The 18,490-nt window shown below is 39.0% G+C and overlaps 1 protein-coding gene across 1 annotated transcript in view; it reads right to left on the reverse strand.

Moving 5' to 3' along the window:
- LOC107715407 (pro-neuregulin-2, membrane-bound isoform-like) overlaps window positions 1-18,490 on the reverse strand; it is a 100,297-nt gene that overhangs the window by 15,370 nt on the left and 66,437 nt on the right. Inside the window, exon 4 of the mRNA XM_016521539.1 lies at window positions 5,221-5,341. Coding sequence (XP_016377025.1) covers window positions 5,221-5,341 — 121 coding nt within the window. The remainder of the gene's footprint in view (window positions 1-5,220; window positions 5,342-18,490) is intronic.

The following is an 18,490-nucleotide window of genomic DNA, read 5'->3' on the forward strand; positions in this document are numbered from 1 at the left end:
GGGGGGGGGGGGGTCAGAGGTCAAAGAAACAATGCTATCCTGCTGGAGAGCGCCAGAGGGATGGAGCGGCGTGTGTGCACAAGTGTGTCTCTCAGGAGAGGACCTCTGGGATTTCAACTCCTCAACTTCATTCATTCCTTTCTCCAAATGAAGAACAGATCCTGTTATGTCTGTCTATGTTCATTATTTGCTTAAAGCGTTCAGTTTCTGACTTGTCCTCGTGTCTTTACCTTGAAGAAACGCGGTAATGTGGTGACATTTTCGAAGTGTGGCCTAACTTTGATATACCAGTCAAAACTCTGGACTTTTGATTTGATCTTCAAAACACCTTGTGCTTTTATATTTCCTTACAAATCCAAATATAAAAAAAAAAAAAACAAGAAAAAAAACAAGAAACTGAAATTTATCATGAAAGGCAAACAGAAAAACTTTCTCACAAAAATATTATTTAAAAAAAACAAACATTTTTATTTATTTATTATTAATAATGCCTTTATTAGGGTTCTAAAATGTGTATAATAAAGCCGTTATTGATAAAACAATATAGGTGTATCCAAACTTGTTGATCATCAACCTCAGGAAGTCAAACTAAATATTAGAGTTTTATTTTCTGTTCATTTCATTTAGAGGTTTCCCATTTTAGCTGCCTAAACAAAATTTGAAACTTGGGAAAAAAGCCAAAAAAAAAAGGATTTTGTGAATTTCAAGCAATGAAGTCATCATTAATTATAAATTAAATAATAATAATAATAATAATAATGTGATGTATCCAAACTTTTGACTGGCAGTGCAGTTCAAGTGTATTAATGATCTCTTAATATTTACAGTTAGAAACACCTGCTCCATTCTCCCATTTGCTTTATTTCTCATGCATCTTTCCATCATTCTCTTTTCTTCACATGCTGTCATGCTGTTTCCTCCAGTCTTTCACCTTCCCAACCCCCTGAGCGCGTCCTCCTCAGCTCTGGACATGCATTTTTCATTGCATCTCTTTCCCTGTCTTTCACTCTCACTCTCTCTCACGCTCTCTCACTGGCAGCAGGAGCCGATAGACTCTGTTTAATGAAAATCTACAAAGACGATGAGAGAGAAACAGAAAGAGCGAATTTTTGCCAGAACTGGGCTGTAGAAGTAAACCTGAAGAAGACAAACATCATGATATTCCAAACAAGCCTAGACGTCAGGAACACAGATACCAGTTCCAAGAATCCAGCTCCAGGTGGCCAAACCGTATATCGCACAACACAGCACATGTACTGAAGCTGAACCATTACCACACTGGGAAGATGCAACATTGCAATGAGCCACATAGAGCAGAAACAACCAGAAAACACATGGCTATCTTTGTAGTCTAGAATTTTTTTTAAAAACATTTTTCATACAGTAAATGTTCTGTTAAACCAATGAATGTAATTTTTAAGCGACAGATCGGGTAGAAAGTTCCAAGTTAACAACAGCCATTTACATTTACAGTGCAATACACTGTGCAATAGAAAGCACTGCAAACACAAAAAATAAAGACTAAAAATAGCTCCCTCAGTCCGCTAGTTATAACATCTAATCCTGTTTTAAACACACATCAGTCTCGAACCAGCACCGCAGGCAAATCACACACGAATATCAGCCAGATCCTCAAAAAGCTCAAATGCATCTATACTATATTTGCTGAGCCTTTATGCTTTGTCATTCTGCTAATCTGTTTTCGTTATCTAACTACTCAAGTCTATTCTTTAAAGCTTTACTGTAAGGCTGTAGCTGACGTTTCACTGGGTAAAGCTGCCATAAGTCATGTGAAGGGCTCTGAGAGAGAAAAAGAAAAAAGGGTCTTTCTTCTGCGCCCTGTTGCCCTCGATCAGGTCGCTGTAACTCTGTAAAATGAGAGACTGAAAGAGTCCATTCTGACCCAGAAGGCTTTGCATCACTTCTAGCCTGCTGGTGAATCTGTCCGAATGAATCAAAGAATGTAGAATTTATCCAGCACACACACGTCATACCTAAATGATATTCTCATAGAAATAAAACCCGATCTCTTGATCGTCATTGTGTTGCATAATGAAGGATGCATCTGGTCTGAAGAAAAAGTACCGCTGTTATGAAAAAAAAAAAAACTGTTTCGAAGCAGCTGTTTTCATGCAATAATATTTGGAAAGTTTAATGGCACTTTCCACGAACAGTGTACACAAAAGTGCCTGAAGCACTTAGAAATTTAAGTTTTCGTTTTTTCAACAAATGGTCAGTGAAAGGAGGCACTTAACTTGTTGATTGTCAACCTTAGGAGGTCAAACTAAATTTTATATGAGCGATTTTATTTTCTGTTCATTTTGTATGAGGTTTTGCATTTTTGCAGCCCTGTGACATGTAAAATAAAGTTTAAAATCCAGATTTTGTAGCTACATTAAATACAAAATTAATAACATTTAATAATAAAAAAAACTGCAAGAATGGGGTACGGGGTTGCAAGTTTAGCTTAAATTAAGCTATAATGCAGAACAGGCTAGCTAAGATTCAGTGAAAAACTTATATTTTCAATTACTTACAGAAAAAATATTTGCTTTTTTTTTTTCTTACAAAACATGTAGGATTAAAGGTAGAGCTTGATGAATGCAGTCAACAAAAATGTTTGTTAACATGTAAAATATAATAAGATGATTTACTTGTTTTATCTTTATGCTGTAGAAAGAGACCAAATAATGTTCTTCTTAGCTTCCAAAAATGCAAGGAATATTATGGAATATTTTAAAGAATGTATTTCTAAACATTCCACAGGTAAATGTGTCTGTTCATTAAAATGGGTTAATAATTAAGATAGCTTTTTTTCTACAATAAACTGAACATCAGTTCAACAGGTTATATCAAAATTAAAACATTGTTGTATTGATTTGAATTGCTTGAGTTGAACAGGTCAAGACCTCCGAGGCAGGACAGGCCAAAATAACCATTATTAGAAGGCACTTAAAGATTTGATTTGTTTAAAATTAGCTAAAGTTCTAGGTTAATAATAATAATTTAATTACCAATATGCACTGTGTTCAAGAGAACACGGAGTAAAATGCACATATTATAGTAAAATGGCCACTAAACTCAATGACCTACAGTCTTCAGATCAGAACTTGTCCTTGATGTTCAGCACAAGTAGGTATCAGGGGCCCTGAAAAAGCAGTGCCGGATAGCAGTCTGGGGCCCCCTCAGTGGCGGGCCATGAATCTCCTCTGGCATTTCTCTCTCCTCCTCAGTTTTGTGATCTGTCCCAGTCTTATGTAAACATGACAGGGGTGTCGATGTGGAGCTGCTGTAACTTGGCAGGCCGTAAAATAGCCCCCACCCACCATCATCCCAGCAAGAAAATAATTATGTCTTGGGTCATTTATTACCTCTTCCTTCACTCCATATGTGTGTGTGTAACTTTGTATTTCAAAGGAAAAGGCAGGCATAAATATGAGGCAGCTTGTATGGCTGGACTTGTCCGACTGGTGAGTAATTCCTATGGAAGTCTTACCTATATTGAATGAGATAGCTTCGGGCCAACAATTCCCAGCGGCCTTGACTGCATTATCCGACTTTTTTGGACCTGTGCCTCACCCAAGAGTGAATTAGCTGCAGCAATTGAGTTATCGCTCCTTCCAATTTGTACACAACTTATTGAATGGCTGTTGCAGCCATGTCTTGGCCGTTTGCTTGCTGTGCAGTATTCCAGGGACGCAGACGCGCAGACGCGCACACCATGCAGCTGGGCTGAAAATACCAGCAGGTGCACTCATAACATGGCGCAACATGTGGTCTGAAATTGATAATAAAAAAAAGCACCTTACAGTTCATTGCCATAAGAAACCATCACATAAATAGCTTCTTATAACGCACAAACACAAACTAGTTTCCACGTGCATCCTTATTTGTTATCTCGCCCTTCGCAGCTACTTAATCGCCTTGGTCTTGTTTTGATAATGCGGGTGAAAATATTTTTTTCGGCCCATAACAAGACGTCCTGAGCATCCCTGATTTAAAAGCGTCTGTGTAAATCGGTGTCCTTTTCCCCTGTGATTGAAATGTAAGCAAACTGACTTATTTACCTTGTGGGAGGCCTCTGACTCGCGTAAATATTTGTTCCAGCACTAAACCAGCATGACATGGCATTTCACAATGGTTTGATGCACATCGCTCCAGCACGCTAAACGTGGGCCACCGGAGCAGGACGAGAGGCCTGTTTTTTTTTCAATTCCCCAAGCACATCACAGTCATCTCACACTCATCAACATCTGCACCAGTGAGTCAACTCGCTGAGGGACTCGTCCGAAGATAGAGCGAAAGATGGAGAGAAAGAGAGAGAGAGTTTAAGTAGAAAAGGATGGGTGACTTGATGGATACCATTTGGCCATTGCTGGAAAAAGACAAGGAACTCCAAGAACTAGGGATTCTTACTTCACTTAGCGTGCAGTTCTTAATCTCTCAGTTAGAAGCATTATGAAGAACAGAAAGAAGGTAAACTGTAGAAGAAAATCATTGAATGAATGGCTGTTTATTTAATTATGGGTATAATTATGTCCCAGTGGGTTGATTTTTATTACAATAAACAGATTTCACCTTTTCTTTTTCTGTTTTCAACGTTCCATCATTTTGATATACAGTAATTACAAAATAAATAAATAAATATTAAATTACATCCATTTTTAAACAAATTATGTCCTTCAATTGTGCTGTCATTTCCACCACAACAAACCATTTTGCTTACAAACAGAAAATTTTTATTACGTATCATGCCCAAGCTGTAATTTTGGTAAATTATGCAAGAAGTATGAAATTATTTTTCCCTAGGATCCATAAAATGCTAACTCTGAAATTAGCTAGATGAAGAGCTGAGCCATTTTATTCCAAAATTTTGTCGAACACAATAGATCATTTGAGATGTGGTGGAAAAGATATTTGATTGCAAAATAAAATAAAATAAAATAAATAAGCATAATTTCCTTGACGAATGTAAATACACTGTTGAGCAGTTGTTGTTGTTTTACTTTTTTTTTTTATTATTAACGTGCACAGGACCTAAAGTGCCCATAGTTTAAGAAAGAGCAAATATGGAGAATCCCATTGATTTTAATAAGGTTGGGATTGGTGTAATCAACAAGAGAGTGTGACTGAGAGAGTGAAAGAAGGTGAAGAACAATGTGATCCACCAGGAGTGTAAATAGACTGACACGTGGGAAAAGGCTCGGGAGAGAAACTCACTTGCAGGATAGCCGATTTATACCATGTATGTAGTAACAGTCGCCGCCATTCACGCAGTACGCCTTCTCTGACTCGTTGCATCTTCTGGCGTGACCCGAACCCGGAGATAACGTTGTGGTTACTGCAGGAAACAAAGACACAAACAATTTAAACATCAGCATGCCACCCAAAAAAAAACAAAAGACAGAGCTTTCAGTGAGTGCAAACAATAAAGAGAACAGCCACGTGGTTGCACAAGAACCGAAAACACACATGCCAGCTTCTCAGATAACATTCATTACATGTTACTGATAATTTATCACATTTCAGCTCATGTCCCATTCCCTACAATAACAGTCATTCACTAGAACAATGACTCCTTGGTTCTCATTGCAAATCTCTCTGTACATCTTTGCTGTTCTGCTGAGGTTCGAGACGTTCGATAAAGCAAAGATAAATATTTCAGCCCCACACACACCACCTGCTCCGTCTGATTCACAGGTCTGGAATGGATCCGTAATCCCACCGCATTATCGGAGCAACGTTCAACATGTTTTGGGAATACTGCACCTCAGGGGTAAGAAAAAATGATAGATTGTGAAATCACATTACGGCCACACTGACAGCAATTTGTTTACCTATGGTACCAGTTCAAGGGGTGTACATTGGGGCGCAATCAAATTTGTAATCAAAAGCAGAAATGTGAAGACTGACAGGGCAAACTGCTTCCCGCTGCCACATTATTCACATACCTATGCTGTTTCTCACCGTTGTTAAACTGAACATGTCTACAAACACTCGTGTCATCACCACCCAAATTATGCTTTTTCAAACACGCAATGGTTTCTGTTTAGCACAGCACAGTGGAACATCTTTGTCATGCTGAAACTTGCGTTCAAAGCAAATGTTTAGAAGGAACATGCTTATTTAATCTCGCTAATCACAACGAAAAAGACAAATGTGTCTCCTCTAGCAATTTTTAAGGCATCTATTTACCACATCAAGCCCACCGTTATTTATGTAATCAAAGACATATTGTGATATCCAAACTAATGTTGTTAGAGTTGCTGGTTAGCATGGCTCAGTTCGCCCCTGCTGGTCCATCCCGTTTCTACACCATTAGGGAGCAAAAAAAGCATCTTTCTGCAATGACAGCCATTCAAAAGTAGTCGTGTATTCTTGTATTATTTTTGGTGCATTTATTTATTTATTTATTTATTTATTCAAGCAGCATACTGTATTACATATAAAGGGTCAATAAGGTCAATTTATGCTCCCCATAAATAATATATAAAATTGCAATACCATTTAAAAGTTTAGAGGCAGTACATTTATTAATATTTTTGTTCAGCAAGGGTGCAACAAATTGATCAAAAGTGACAGTAAAGACATTCATAATGTTACAAAAGATTTCTTTTCCAAATAAATGCTGTTTTTTTCTATTCATTAAAGAATCCTGAAAAAAGTATCGCAAAAATATTAAGCAGTACAACTATTTTACGTTTTGATAATAATAGAAATGTATCTCGAGCAGCAAATCAGCATATCAGAATGATTTCTGAAGGATCATGTGACACTGAAGACAGGAGTAATGATGCTGAAAATTCATCTTTGCATCACAGAAATAAATTGCGTTTTAAAATATATTCAAATAGAAGAGTTATTTTAAACTGTAATAATATTTCACAATGTTAATGTTTTTACTGTATTTTTGATCAAACATATGCAGCCTTGGTGAGAATAAGAAACTTCTTTCAGAAACATTAAAAAAAGAGAGATTTCTCCACATAATGTAGGCCGCATATGTGCCATTTTGATCCCACCGACTATTACCATTACAGGTATATTTACTGTAAATGTGTTTCCTATCCATTTATACACACTGCGGGACAAGTAGAAATTATAGTCTGAGGTAACTGACAGCATGCCACACATATGGTACATCAATCTAAGATAGAAAACAACCAGGAATATTTGTTTTACTCAAGTCTGGATTCATGTTTGAGACCCTCCACTGCAGACCACCAACCAAACGTTTATTCTTCTCAGAGATTACGTGAACATGAACATGTCCTTTACCAAGTATGTTGAATCAGTTGACTAAACATGAGGGTGCAGAACCTTAAACATTTCTTATTCCTTTTTTTAACATATCATTTATTTGTGTAAAATTTCATATAATCCCAAAACTTCCTTTTTTTTTAGGTTGAAATTAGATTGTGGATGCCAGATTTTCAATTCAGTGTCAGACTTCTCTCTTATTTCATGAGACATAATGCTTCTTATACAATGATCACAAATACATGAGGCAACATTCATAATGACAGTAAGAAATACTATTGTAATAATACTAAAGTAATATTGTGAAATATTATTACAATTTAAAATAACAGAATTTTTTTCTATTTTTAATATATTTTTAAAATGTAATTTACTTCTGTAATGGCAAAGATGAATTTTCAGCAGCCATTACTCCAGTCTTCAGTGTCACAAGATCCTTCAGAAATCATTCTAATATGTTGATTTGGTGCTCAGGAAACATTTATTATTATTATTATTATCATATGTTTTTGTGGAAATCATGGTACATTTTTCAGAATTCTTTGAAGAATAGAAATGTCAAAATAACAGCATTTTTAATTATATTTTTTTCTAACAATGTAAAAGTCCTTACTGTCACTTTTGATCAATTTAATGCATCCTTGCAGATTAAAAGTATTGATTTCATTCAAAAAAAAGAAAAGTAAATGACCTCACATTTTTAAATGGTACTGTAAGATATCTTAAAGAACAAAAACGTAATGGCTAAATGTATTTTTATTTTTATTTTTACATCTTTGCATTCAGACATGATTGAGGAGTGTCTTGTTTCGAATTAAAAGAAAAGTGTGAAAATTAGTCACAGCCAAACATTTGCAGGGAATAGTCTTCAGCGTAGCCTCAGGCCTCAGACAACATAGGCTGGAAATTCAGCTGAGAACAAAACGTGCCATCTTGTTCTTCCTCTCTTTCTCTCTGCAAATGAAAAAATCCAGCAGAGCTGCAGATTTCCAACCAAGAGCAGTTCATCGTAGGACCCCGGCAACCCCGTACATACAAGTGTTGAACACCCGGCTGTAGTCAGGCCAAGAAATGTGAAATGTTAGCAGATGTGGAAGTGCACTCTATGTGTATCGGGGCCCTCCCTGATATCAAACATGATCTAGGGGTATAAATGTTACCACATCAAATCGCATAAGTGAAATCAGAGCACTGTTAAGGGTTGAATTTCAGGGACAGAGAGTTTTTGAACATTCTTGTTGACTTTCATGTTCATGAAAGTGCATGTCTAGTCAGGTTGTGTATTTATGTATAAGTAATAATCACATTGTGTGGCTCTGCAACCCTAGACAGCTTACAGAACATCTTGTGCCCGTTTGTTGTGCAGTGTGGAAAATCAGTAACATTTGGTTGTGGTGGTCTTGCATAACTTGAGTGTACATCAGCTGTTTACTGAGCTAAGTTTATTTACTTGTTTTTATTTACAGTTTTTCGCAGAAACCGTCCTCAAATGTTGAGGTCTTTGTTATAAAAATGTAAAACTCTCCCATTATTTTTATTCATTTAAAATATTTATATTTACTTTTTGCTTTTCAATATGTGCAGTTTCTTCACCACTAGCATTACAAAAAAAAAGAAAAGAAAAAAAGAACCATAACAAAATTGACTGTTTTCAAACAGGTTTCCAGAACACATCTGCCATTGTTAGGCCAAACAGACAGTCCCGTCCCAAACACATGCCATTGGTCAAGGGATTTTACAGAACATCTTGTGCAAGTTTGTTGAAATTGAATACAGGTGTGGAAAATCATTAACATTTTGTTGTGGGCTATGTTCACTCAGCTAACAAGTTTATCTACTAGCTTTTAATTATAGATGTTTTTCGCAGTAACTGTCCTCAAATGCTGCTATCTTTGTTATAAAATGCATGCTTTTTCACATAAATTGAATTAATATTATATATATATTTATTATTTTTACGTATTTTCATAAGTGTAATTTCTACGCTACTAGCATCAGTAAACAGAATTGTTACAATATTGACTGTTTTCAAACAGGTTTCCAGAACAAGTCTGCCATTGGCTGAACAAACAGACAGTTACGCCCCCCAAACACAAGTTTTTTTTTTTCTGTCTGGATACTACAGATCTGAATACCACATCTCTAAGAAAACTCAGCCATCCTGCTGCAGTTTTAAATGTTTATATTTCGAAATTCACTCAGCTGTGTGGCATTCAAATGGAAGAGCGGAAACAACAGTAATATCCAACTATAATAACACTCCTTTCAACAACATGGATACGGGCAGGCTGGGATCCAGCCGGCTGCTGGAGGCACACGTTCCATGCCACCCCCGTTCCGCCCCTCCATGCCCGCTGAGAATTTTAGCACGTCTCAGTGCCTGCTTACCTCACTAGAGCACTAATGACACAGCACAATCAACAAAACTCAGCTACCTTGGATGGAAAGATGGAGCCCGTAGACATTAAATCAGCGTTCCTCTGAGAGCTGCCCTCAGAGCCTCATAAAGACCACAGAGGCTCGAACATCCAGCTCGGCCTTTAAAACATGTGAACACTCTCCTAGAGCTTGAGGAGCAGGCATGTTTTTGTATTCCTTACCGTCGACTCTGTTTATCCCCTTGAGGGTGAACAGGGGTGCACTGTAAAGCTGGTTATATTAAAATGATATTCACTTCATGAATTTTGCCGTGCATGATGCAAAAGCAAGCAAGCGTTCCGGCGCATGCAAAACATGCTGAAATTGCACAGCTGTATATTATTCATTTAAATTTCCTGCTTGTTTTATGCATTACATAAATTTGGACTTTTCCAAACGGAATGTTTCCAAGCGCTCTCTGACAGTCAGATTAAAAACAGAGTTATGCCAGTGTTTCCAAAGCTGCAGGAAGACTTGCGTGTCAGCAGCCTGTGGGGTAATTCTGCCGCTGTCTGTCATGTTTATGCCTCTGGTCTAGTGATACACTTCAAAAATCTCCCTCCATCAGTAATTGAGCTCTGACAGCTACACGCCTGTACAATATTCCCTCATGTTTCTGAGGCTCCCATCAGCTGTCTGCTGGAGATCTGGGAAAACTCGACAAATACCTGCTGAGGCAGCATGTGTCAGGGAGATGAGGTGGAGGGGGGAAGTGTGAGGCAGAGTGAGTGAGAGAGAATGAGTTGGGAGTTTGGGGGGAAGGTGGTTTCAGAACATTACCTGGAGAAAACTATCCGTTAGCATTCCTATTTATCTCAAAGCAAGTTGCTCGCCCAGTAGAGACGGTGTGCTGCCATATTTGTTGCATAAGACCACAGAACTTTTTGAGCCAATTATTTGAGCTGTAAATGTCATGTGACCAATCACTATGGAGCTGCAGGAAAAAATGCTTCATGACAATGCTGACTGGCTAATGACGTCACACAAACACAAACAGTCATAAGCACTATGGACTATGAAAACATCCATTTTACGTTAAAAAGTATAATTTAATATTAAATACAATATATACAGTACATGCAATGAATAAAAGCCTTTGTTGAATGCACAAATGTAAATGTAAATAAAATGTTAATACTTCCATGTATATGTGAATGCAAAAAATTTAGCCCAACACTCACAGTTATTGCAAAACTAGTTTAGCAGGCTGGTCTTAGCTGGTCAGGCTAGGAAATCAGCTCAACCAATTTAAACCAGCTAAGACCAGCCAACTAGCATAGGTTGGCTTTAGCTGTTTTTTTTTCAGCAGGGTAATAAACCTTTTACAAATACATCTTTAGAAAATAAGAAAAAAAGATCTGCTGAGTAGAAAACATGTCAGTTTCTTTGGAGTAATGTTGCAAAGATAAACCAGACTTAGGCTAGCCATGTTACAGTTCACGCTAAATGATCAACAAAGCATTCCAAGCTAACAAGGTCAGTTTCACTACAGCCCATGACAATTGCTGTTTATCCAATCTCACACTGACCGTTTTTTTTAACATTCAGCTACAGTGCCAGGTCACTTTCCAAGCCTCATGCTCACTAGCCAGGTTACGTTTCTATTCCTGACATGCTAAAGGCCAAGTTCTTCAAGTTCTTAATGACAAGCACTAAGCAACTTTCACTACAGCTCCCGTGAGAGGTCACTTTCTCCTCTGAAAACCCAAGGGTTTGGCCAGCGAGCTTAACCCTGAGTTTGATTAATTCTTCATGGCCAAGCAACTGAAAAGAGGGCTTGGGTGGGGGCAAAACAGGGCCATCTGGAAGGCTTCATAAACATGTCTATCTTTCTGCACTCTCCAAAGGGTTCTAGGAAAGTCATAAAAAATGAAAGGAGAGGTCCCTTTGCTGAGAGTGTTTTATTTTTTTCTTCTGGAGACACATTCACCATGTCCAAATGAGTAATTTCGTAAACGTAGGGACATCTGACAGGTGGCCGCAGCATCTTGTTGCCTTTCTATTAATTGTCAGGCTAAACCCTCATGTTCTGTTTGTGGTCTCAGAGACTTCATAGCTTAATAGCTGAAAAGATTTCCTTAACAGTAGAATATTAAGTTGATGACTTTCTAAATCTTGTTGATCTGATTATAAACATAATTTCGACTTGATGGCATGCTTCAAATGTTACAATACTTATTCAAGGAGTCTTAGAGATCCCACATATAAAACATTTGAATTTAAATATTGTACTTTTAATGGATAAATTACATTTCTGAGTGCATGTGGTACAATTTTTCAAATGGGTCTTGATCATATTCAGATAATTTAAAGAGAAAATAAATAAGTTAATTACAAAACTATTATTATTTTACATGTTAATCACTGGGGTCTCGAGGACCCCAAACAAAAAACAACAAAGTCAACTCAACAGAACATTTGGGCTATTTGAAGGGTGAAAACAAATAATATCCGCTAGTTCAAATTACATCCACATGTCTGGTACGCCCTGTGGTAGCTTGAGAGCCAAAGAAAAAGTTCAAAAAGCTCCAGCGGCTGACAAATGATGCTTGAGAGATCATGATAGTGAAGCCATGATCAACCTCCTATGCCAGCACACTGTCTCACCCCACTCTTGCTGGAGACGTCTCTTGTTACAGCTGGGAGCAGAATCCCATCACTGCACAACAGGTCAATTTATACAGCATGCAATCTTACAGCTTTTGAGTGCTTTCCATTATGCAAAACCATTATGTGCATCCCTTTTGTTTAAAGGGGTTGCCAAAGCCTTTCAGAGAGGTCTTCTCAATTTCACATTTATATGTGCACCGCTGCATTTATTAAAAGCCTCTAAACAAAATCATATGGCCCTGAGCAAGTAAAGAAAAAACTGCTATCACACTATCAGTTTTGTAGCAACAGCTTTGGTGCACTGCAGGGCACAAGAGTTCAGATGTCAGTGGTGTTTTGATTGTGTCGCAGACTGGCGCTGAACTGTGGAACTTATGTTATTTTATCTGTAGGCAAGTATGCATGTTTTGTGTGCTCAAGACCAAGAGTGCAAATTCACAAAAATAATAATAATAATAAATAAATAAATAAATAAAAAGTCAAATAAAAACACAAACACAAGTTAAAGATTTCTCCATATTTTGAATGAATGAATGGTATGTTTAACAAGTTAACCTGTAGGTACAACTATTTCATATTAAAGTCCACACAAGCTAACATATAATCCCTTTAGGTAACATATAATCCTATGTGCTATTTTATTTAATTCCCTTTCAAGTGTGTTCTTGTGCAGTAAAACAAATACATATGTGTGGTGAATGTAGAATACAGCTGTGGTGTGTGTGCATTCTTCAGTGCTTTAAGGGCCCTGTGTAATCTATTATCTCTTTAAGACCTTCAGTGCAGACTTGAGACTCTTCATGTTTGCATTAACGACGACGCACACCAGCAACAAAAGACAAGTCTGTTAGGAAACAGAGCTTTCCCTGAAGCGTGATTGCTATAGTGATCTGGTATTTGAATGTTTACTTAAACCCTTGTAAAAAGCGACATTGGACCAGTCGGTGGAAAAAAAGTCTAGTTCTTAGAATAAAAACTCAATATTTACGCCTAAAGACAGGCTAAGCAACTGACTTTTCCATGACAGCTTCACAAGCATGAGAACAAGCAGGTAAGACATTTACATACAGTATTTGCATACTACATACTTAGAAGTTCAAAGGGAGCTTACTGAAAGCATGAGTCACGTGTCGAAGTCTTTCCAGTCACTGTTTAGGCAGAAGGCCAAATCTAAAATGCATTTCATTCAAAGAAACTCTACGACTCTAATCATAATGCTCAAAAAACCCTGTCATGAAGCCTTCATTGAGGATACTCTTTAACCTCAGTCCACCAAAACAGAAAAAAAGAATAAAAGCAAGAATAACAGAAGCCTAGCGTGAACTCTGTCCTGTATTTTTTCCTTTTCATTAACAGGCCTTTATTTTTCTCCTCTATTGCCTGCTTCCTGCTGCATAGCTGATGTGTCAGGTCTTGTCCTCCACAATCATTTCACAGACAACTCTGAGAAATCAAAGAGCGCTATTGCTTGCGATTGCACAACAGGATGCATGTGTAAACAAGCAAGACTTGGGGCACTTACCCAGAGGGGGTGGGGCGCTGCTGGGCGACGTGAGGGCAAGGGTGCTCGTCGGGCTGGAGGTAGGCTCGGAGGAGGCAGTGCCAGGGGCAAGTGTGGGAAAATACGCGGGGAACCATCGGAAGGATGACACGGGTGTGCCGTGCGTCCATACAGCATCATCCGAGCGGAGTCCCTCCTCCTCATCTTCTCCCTTGAGGAGATCCAGCCAGTCAGGTTCCCTGCTGTGGCCGGCTCCTTGAATCAGAGCCCGGCGGAGCAGCAGCAGACAGGCTCCAAGTCCCAGAAGCAGGAGCAGAAAAGCGGGCACAAGGAGCAGGGCTCTTCCTCCACATGCACCCCTGCAGCAGGGCCTCGGAGGGCGACGTGGGGTCAGCTGCGGTGGAGGGAAACGCTCCACTCCGGCCCCCGACACGAGCCCAACACTCTGCCCCTGATAAAGAGACACCAGAAGGACAGGCAGCGAATAGACAGACACATCTGGGTCCATCGGAGGCTCGTCCAAATCCTGCTCAATATCTCCCGGCTCGCATTTCCTCTGCAAGCGCTCATAGGGCTAACGTGTCTGGTACGAAATCTCCATTACACACTTCTCAAACTGCCCTGCACACACATACCACAAAGCCAGTTGTCAGGTCTCACACAAGGCCGCCCTCGCACACTACCGGGCGTGAAATTGCGGCATTGTGGTCCTTGCGGCGAGCTAGATGTGGGGTTTCAGATTTGGGGTTTCAGATCTGGGATGACCCCACCCAGTAACAGCAGCACCAGCCTTCTGCCCACAGCTCTGATGGTCATAGCCAGCTGCAGCAAATCCTCCCCGCTGGAGCACACATTCACACACCCACATATATACCAGCATCCGGTCTGATGGGGAAAACAGAGGGGCTCTCCCCACCCAAACACACTTAATGAAGTAATGAATACTGTGGGCAAGACCACCAGCAACATGTGGCATGGGGGGAGTTGGAGGGACAGCTGTGGTAGATGACTACAAAGGGTAGCACCTTTAAAAGAAGCAAGCAGAAATGGGAAATATATGTATTCCTTATGTGACCAGAGAAAGTGCATCAAACACAGCACATGGGCCTAAAGAATCTGACCCTAGAGTCAAAGTTCACACACGGCTCATAATGGCCAACGCTTCATAATCCAAAACACGCTCCCTGGTGCATACAAAACTCACTTACAGGACACACATGGACCTTGAGGAGGACACATACCTCATACTAATCAAATTAGAAGTCATTCATTTGGTCCCCCAGTCTTGGATATTTGATAATATTCTTGCAGAAGAATTCCACAAATTAAATAAATAAATAAATGAATAAATAAATATTGTCCAGGTCACATTTTACCCAAAAATAAAGTGGGTAAAAATAAAAAAAATTATTATATTTAATATTAGAGTACTTTAATAAATTACACAAAATGAAGCCTAATTTAAGAATACAAACTGTTTGCATTATTTTCATAATTAAGACATTCAAAATAGATTTTTCCAAATTCTTTTCATGCGGTATTATGATTCAGTTAGAAAAAAAGGTTTTTGTTACACTTTATTTTAAGGTGCTCATGTTAAATTGCAATTATACAATGAAGTACTGCGTAATATTAATTAACAGCATTGAAGTACTAACTACAGGGTTAGAGTTAGGATTAGGGTTCGATTTAGGGTTTGTTGCTTACAATAATGCAGAATTTATTGTTATTACTATTGTATAGATGTAACGTGTAACAAGGATTCTGCAAAAAAATGTGTTACCAAAAATTTTATATGGTAGAATACTAAAGGGTCAGGTATATGCATAATTATCATAAAATAATATAAAAATGCAAAAATTTATTAAATAAATGTAGCTACATTTTCTACAGGCAAATCAGGAATGCACAATATATTATGACCATACTGGTATTTTTATATTTAAATGTTTTGAAATAAAGTATGTATAGACAACTACATATCTTGAAATAATGTTGTGATGCCTAAATTCAGTTCTTTGCGTGTGTTTTATATTCAATATGGTAGAGGATTTAAGTCATAAATCAGTAATGAAAATAACGACCAGCTTAATGTTATTGCCCAGAATTATTAATCAGTAAATCCCTAAGCAAAAATATATTATCTTATTTCTTTCACATGTCAGATAAAATATGACCACGACATATTCCTAGACAGGTTTCATGAGATTTGCTCCCACACACACACACAGACACACACACACACCTTAACTCTGCAGTCTCCATAAAGATATATTGTGGAACTCAAAACAACAGAGCTATTTGGGTTTTTGGCAGTCTTTTGTTTGTTGATGTGTTATGTAAAGCTGCCCTATTTGTGCTGAATTAAGGCTGCTGTCACCAGTTGTTCCTGTTGGACTGTAAATACAGTTCACTTGCCATGAATCTCCCTGACTGAGGGCCGACACCGATCGTACCACTCACCCGCAGCGATCAATGTCTTCAGTTCCCTTACAGGTACTTGACATTCTAGAACAGTCACTGCCAATGTCCCAAAAAGATTTCTAGCATCCTTTAAGCCCAGTTAATCTTGTCATTTGGGCTGTCGGAGAAAACGAAGAGCCGGTTTTTTGCAACAGCAATAGAAAGAGACAAGAAGGCAAGAAAGAAATGGCAGACCTGAATCAGAGGGGTCAACGTGGTTATCCCCAGATTGATGCTAGCGCTTGGTCAATGCCTGGAGTTAAAATCCTACATTAAAGATAAGCGATGGTTTATATTAGTCAAGTTAAACAGAAATGGATTGGCTTTCATCACAGAAGCAGGTGTTGTGTGTGAAGTTTTGTGAGGAGCTTCACAGTGGTTTGTGAGAGCGGGAAAGCGGTTGAGAGAAAGGGAGAGAGAGAGAGAGAGAGATTGCTGCTGGTGGGCCCCAGCATGACTGATGAGTTTGGAACAATCGTCCGCCCAGCTGCGTTTTCCATCAAACACATTCCTCTCACCTCACGCTTTCCCTCTGTCCGCCTCATTCACTCTGCGGCTGTAAGCAGCGCCCTCTAGGGACGTGATTTTTATGTGATGGACAGAAAGACTTGAGCCATCTGTGGCAGGAATATCCCCATATCTGGACTACCACAGCCTGGATTTCACATCATCCTATTTTTCCACTGAAAAAGTTATCTTTGGTTCTGACAAGATTGAATATGATCTGATTGTGTGCAATTGAATATCGCTCTGTTTTCATTTGATCGAATCAGAACCAAGAGGTCAACATTGAAAATATGATCCATGTGTGCAACTGCCCGAGGTATTATGCAAATAAAGTCCCAGTTGTGAACTTTTCTATAGATGTGACACACGCACAGCCTGAGAAACAGGCACCGTGTGCATGCTGAAGCATGAAGACCGCACCAAACCCTCCTCAAATGGGCTGCAGCCCGAGAATCCCCGATCCAGCAGCCAGCACAAAGATGATCTAAGAGAGGAATCACCTCGATTCGTCTCTGGCCTGGAGTTCTGGAATAACAGATAATCCGATTTCAAAACATGTGATTCTGACATCCTAAAGCACTTACAGCGCTTAGCAGATGTTTAAGGTTTGTAGATTCTGCAAGAGCAGCATTTTAAACCTGATATACTTACAATATGATGTCCAAAATCATTATGAATTTAAAACTTCCCTTACATAGAAAAGTGAATATGAAGTCAAACTGGACTGTTATATTGCCTTTTTAAATTTTTTCATTTATTAATTTAGCAGCATTTTATGAACAATATGATACAGATTATTTTTAATGCACACAGTAGGTGTCCGATAACTGATATGCATAACTGATTTTTTTTTATTATTATTCTTTTATTTCTGCTTTTTGACACAATAATGACTACATGATCATTAGACTACAACAATAAAAACATAATATGCATAATGGATATTAATAATGTTTTCATTGTTTTATTCTTGGGAACATTTAATGAATAAGAATAAGAATAAGAATAAGAATAAGAAAAAAACGTATCCAGGTTATGAATGTAACCATGGTTCCCTGAGGGACCGAGACGCTGCGTCGGAAACGCTTTGGGAATGCCCCCAGTGTGACCATGCTCTGAATCACATATGAAATCAGTCCAATAGATGGGCGAGACTTCCCTTTCAGGAACTCGAGCTGCGTTGGAAACGCTTTGGAAACGAGTATGCCCACGTGGCCAGACTTACAAATCCCTGCCTAGTGTGGAAGAGCGCAGCTAAGGCGAGAGAAAGGAGCCAGGAGTGGCGCAGAATGCAGGAAGGCACCTAACAAAGTAGGCGGGGACAAACCTGCAGCGTCTCGAAGGCCAACTTCAGAAGGAGTGAGTCTTGACCCCTAAAGGAGAGGGGAGATCAGAGGACTCGAGGCTATGAAAAAGCATCCTGATCCACCGCTTAGCATAAGCTTCTCTGGCCAGAGGCCTCAGCGCACCGTGGAGGAAACGTGTAACTAGGGGGTGTCTGAAGAATGTCCCTCAGGGAGAACCCCTTGGTCATGAGCCACCACTGTAGGGGTCTCATGTACAGCAGGTCAAAAGGTATCATGTTGGACGCAGCTGCCATCAGACCCAGCAGTTTCTGGAACTGCTGACAGTGAGTGACCGGCCTTCTCTCACTCTCGCGACTGCAGTGAGGATCGACTCGAACCGAGCAGGAGACAGACGTGCCTGCATCGTGGTCGAATCCCACACCAC

The sequence above is a fragment of the Sinocyclocheilus rhinocerous genome, unplaced genomic scaffold (genome assembly GCF_001515625.1).
Source record: "Sinocyclocheilus rhinocerous isolate Xijiao unplaced genomic scaffold, SAMN03320098_v1.1 scaffold299, whole genome shotgun sequence".
Taxonomy (NCBI): domain Eukaryota; kingdom Metazoa; phylum Chordata; class Actinopteri; order Cypriniformes; family Cyprinidae; genus Sinocyclocheilus; species Sinocyclocheilus rhinocerous.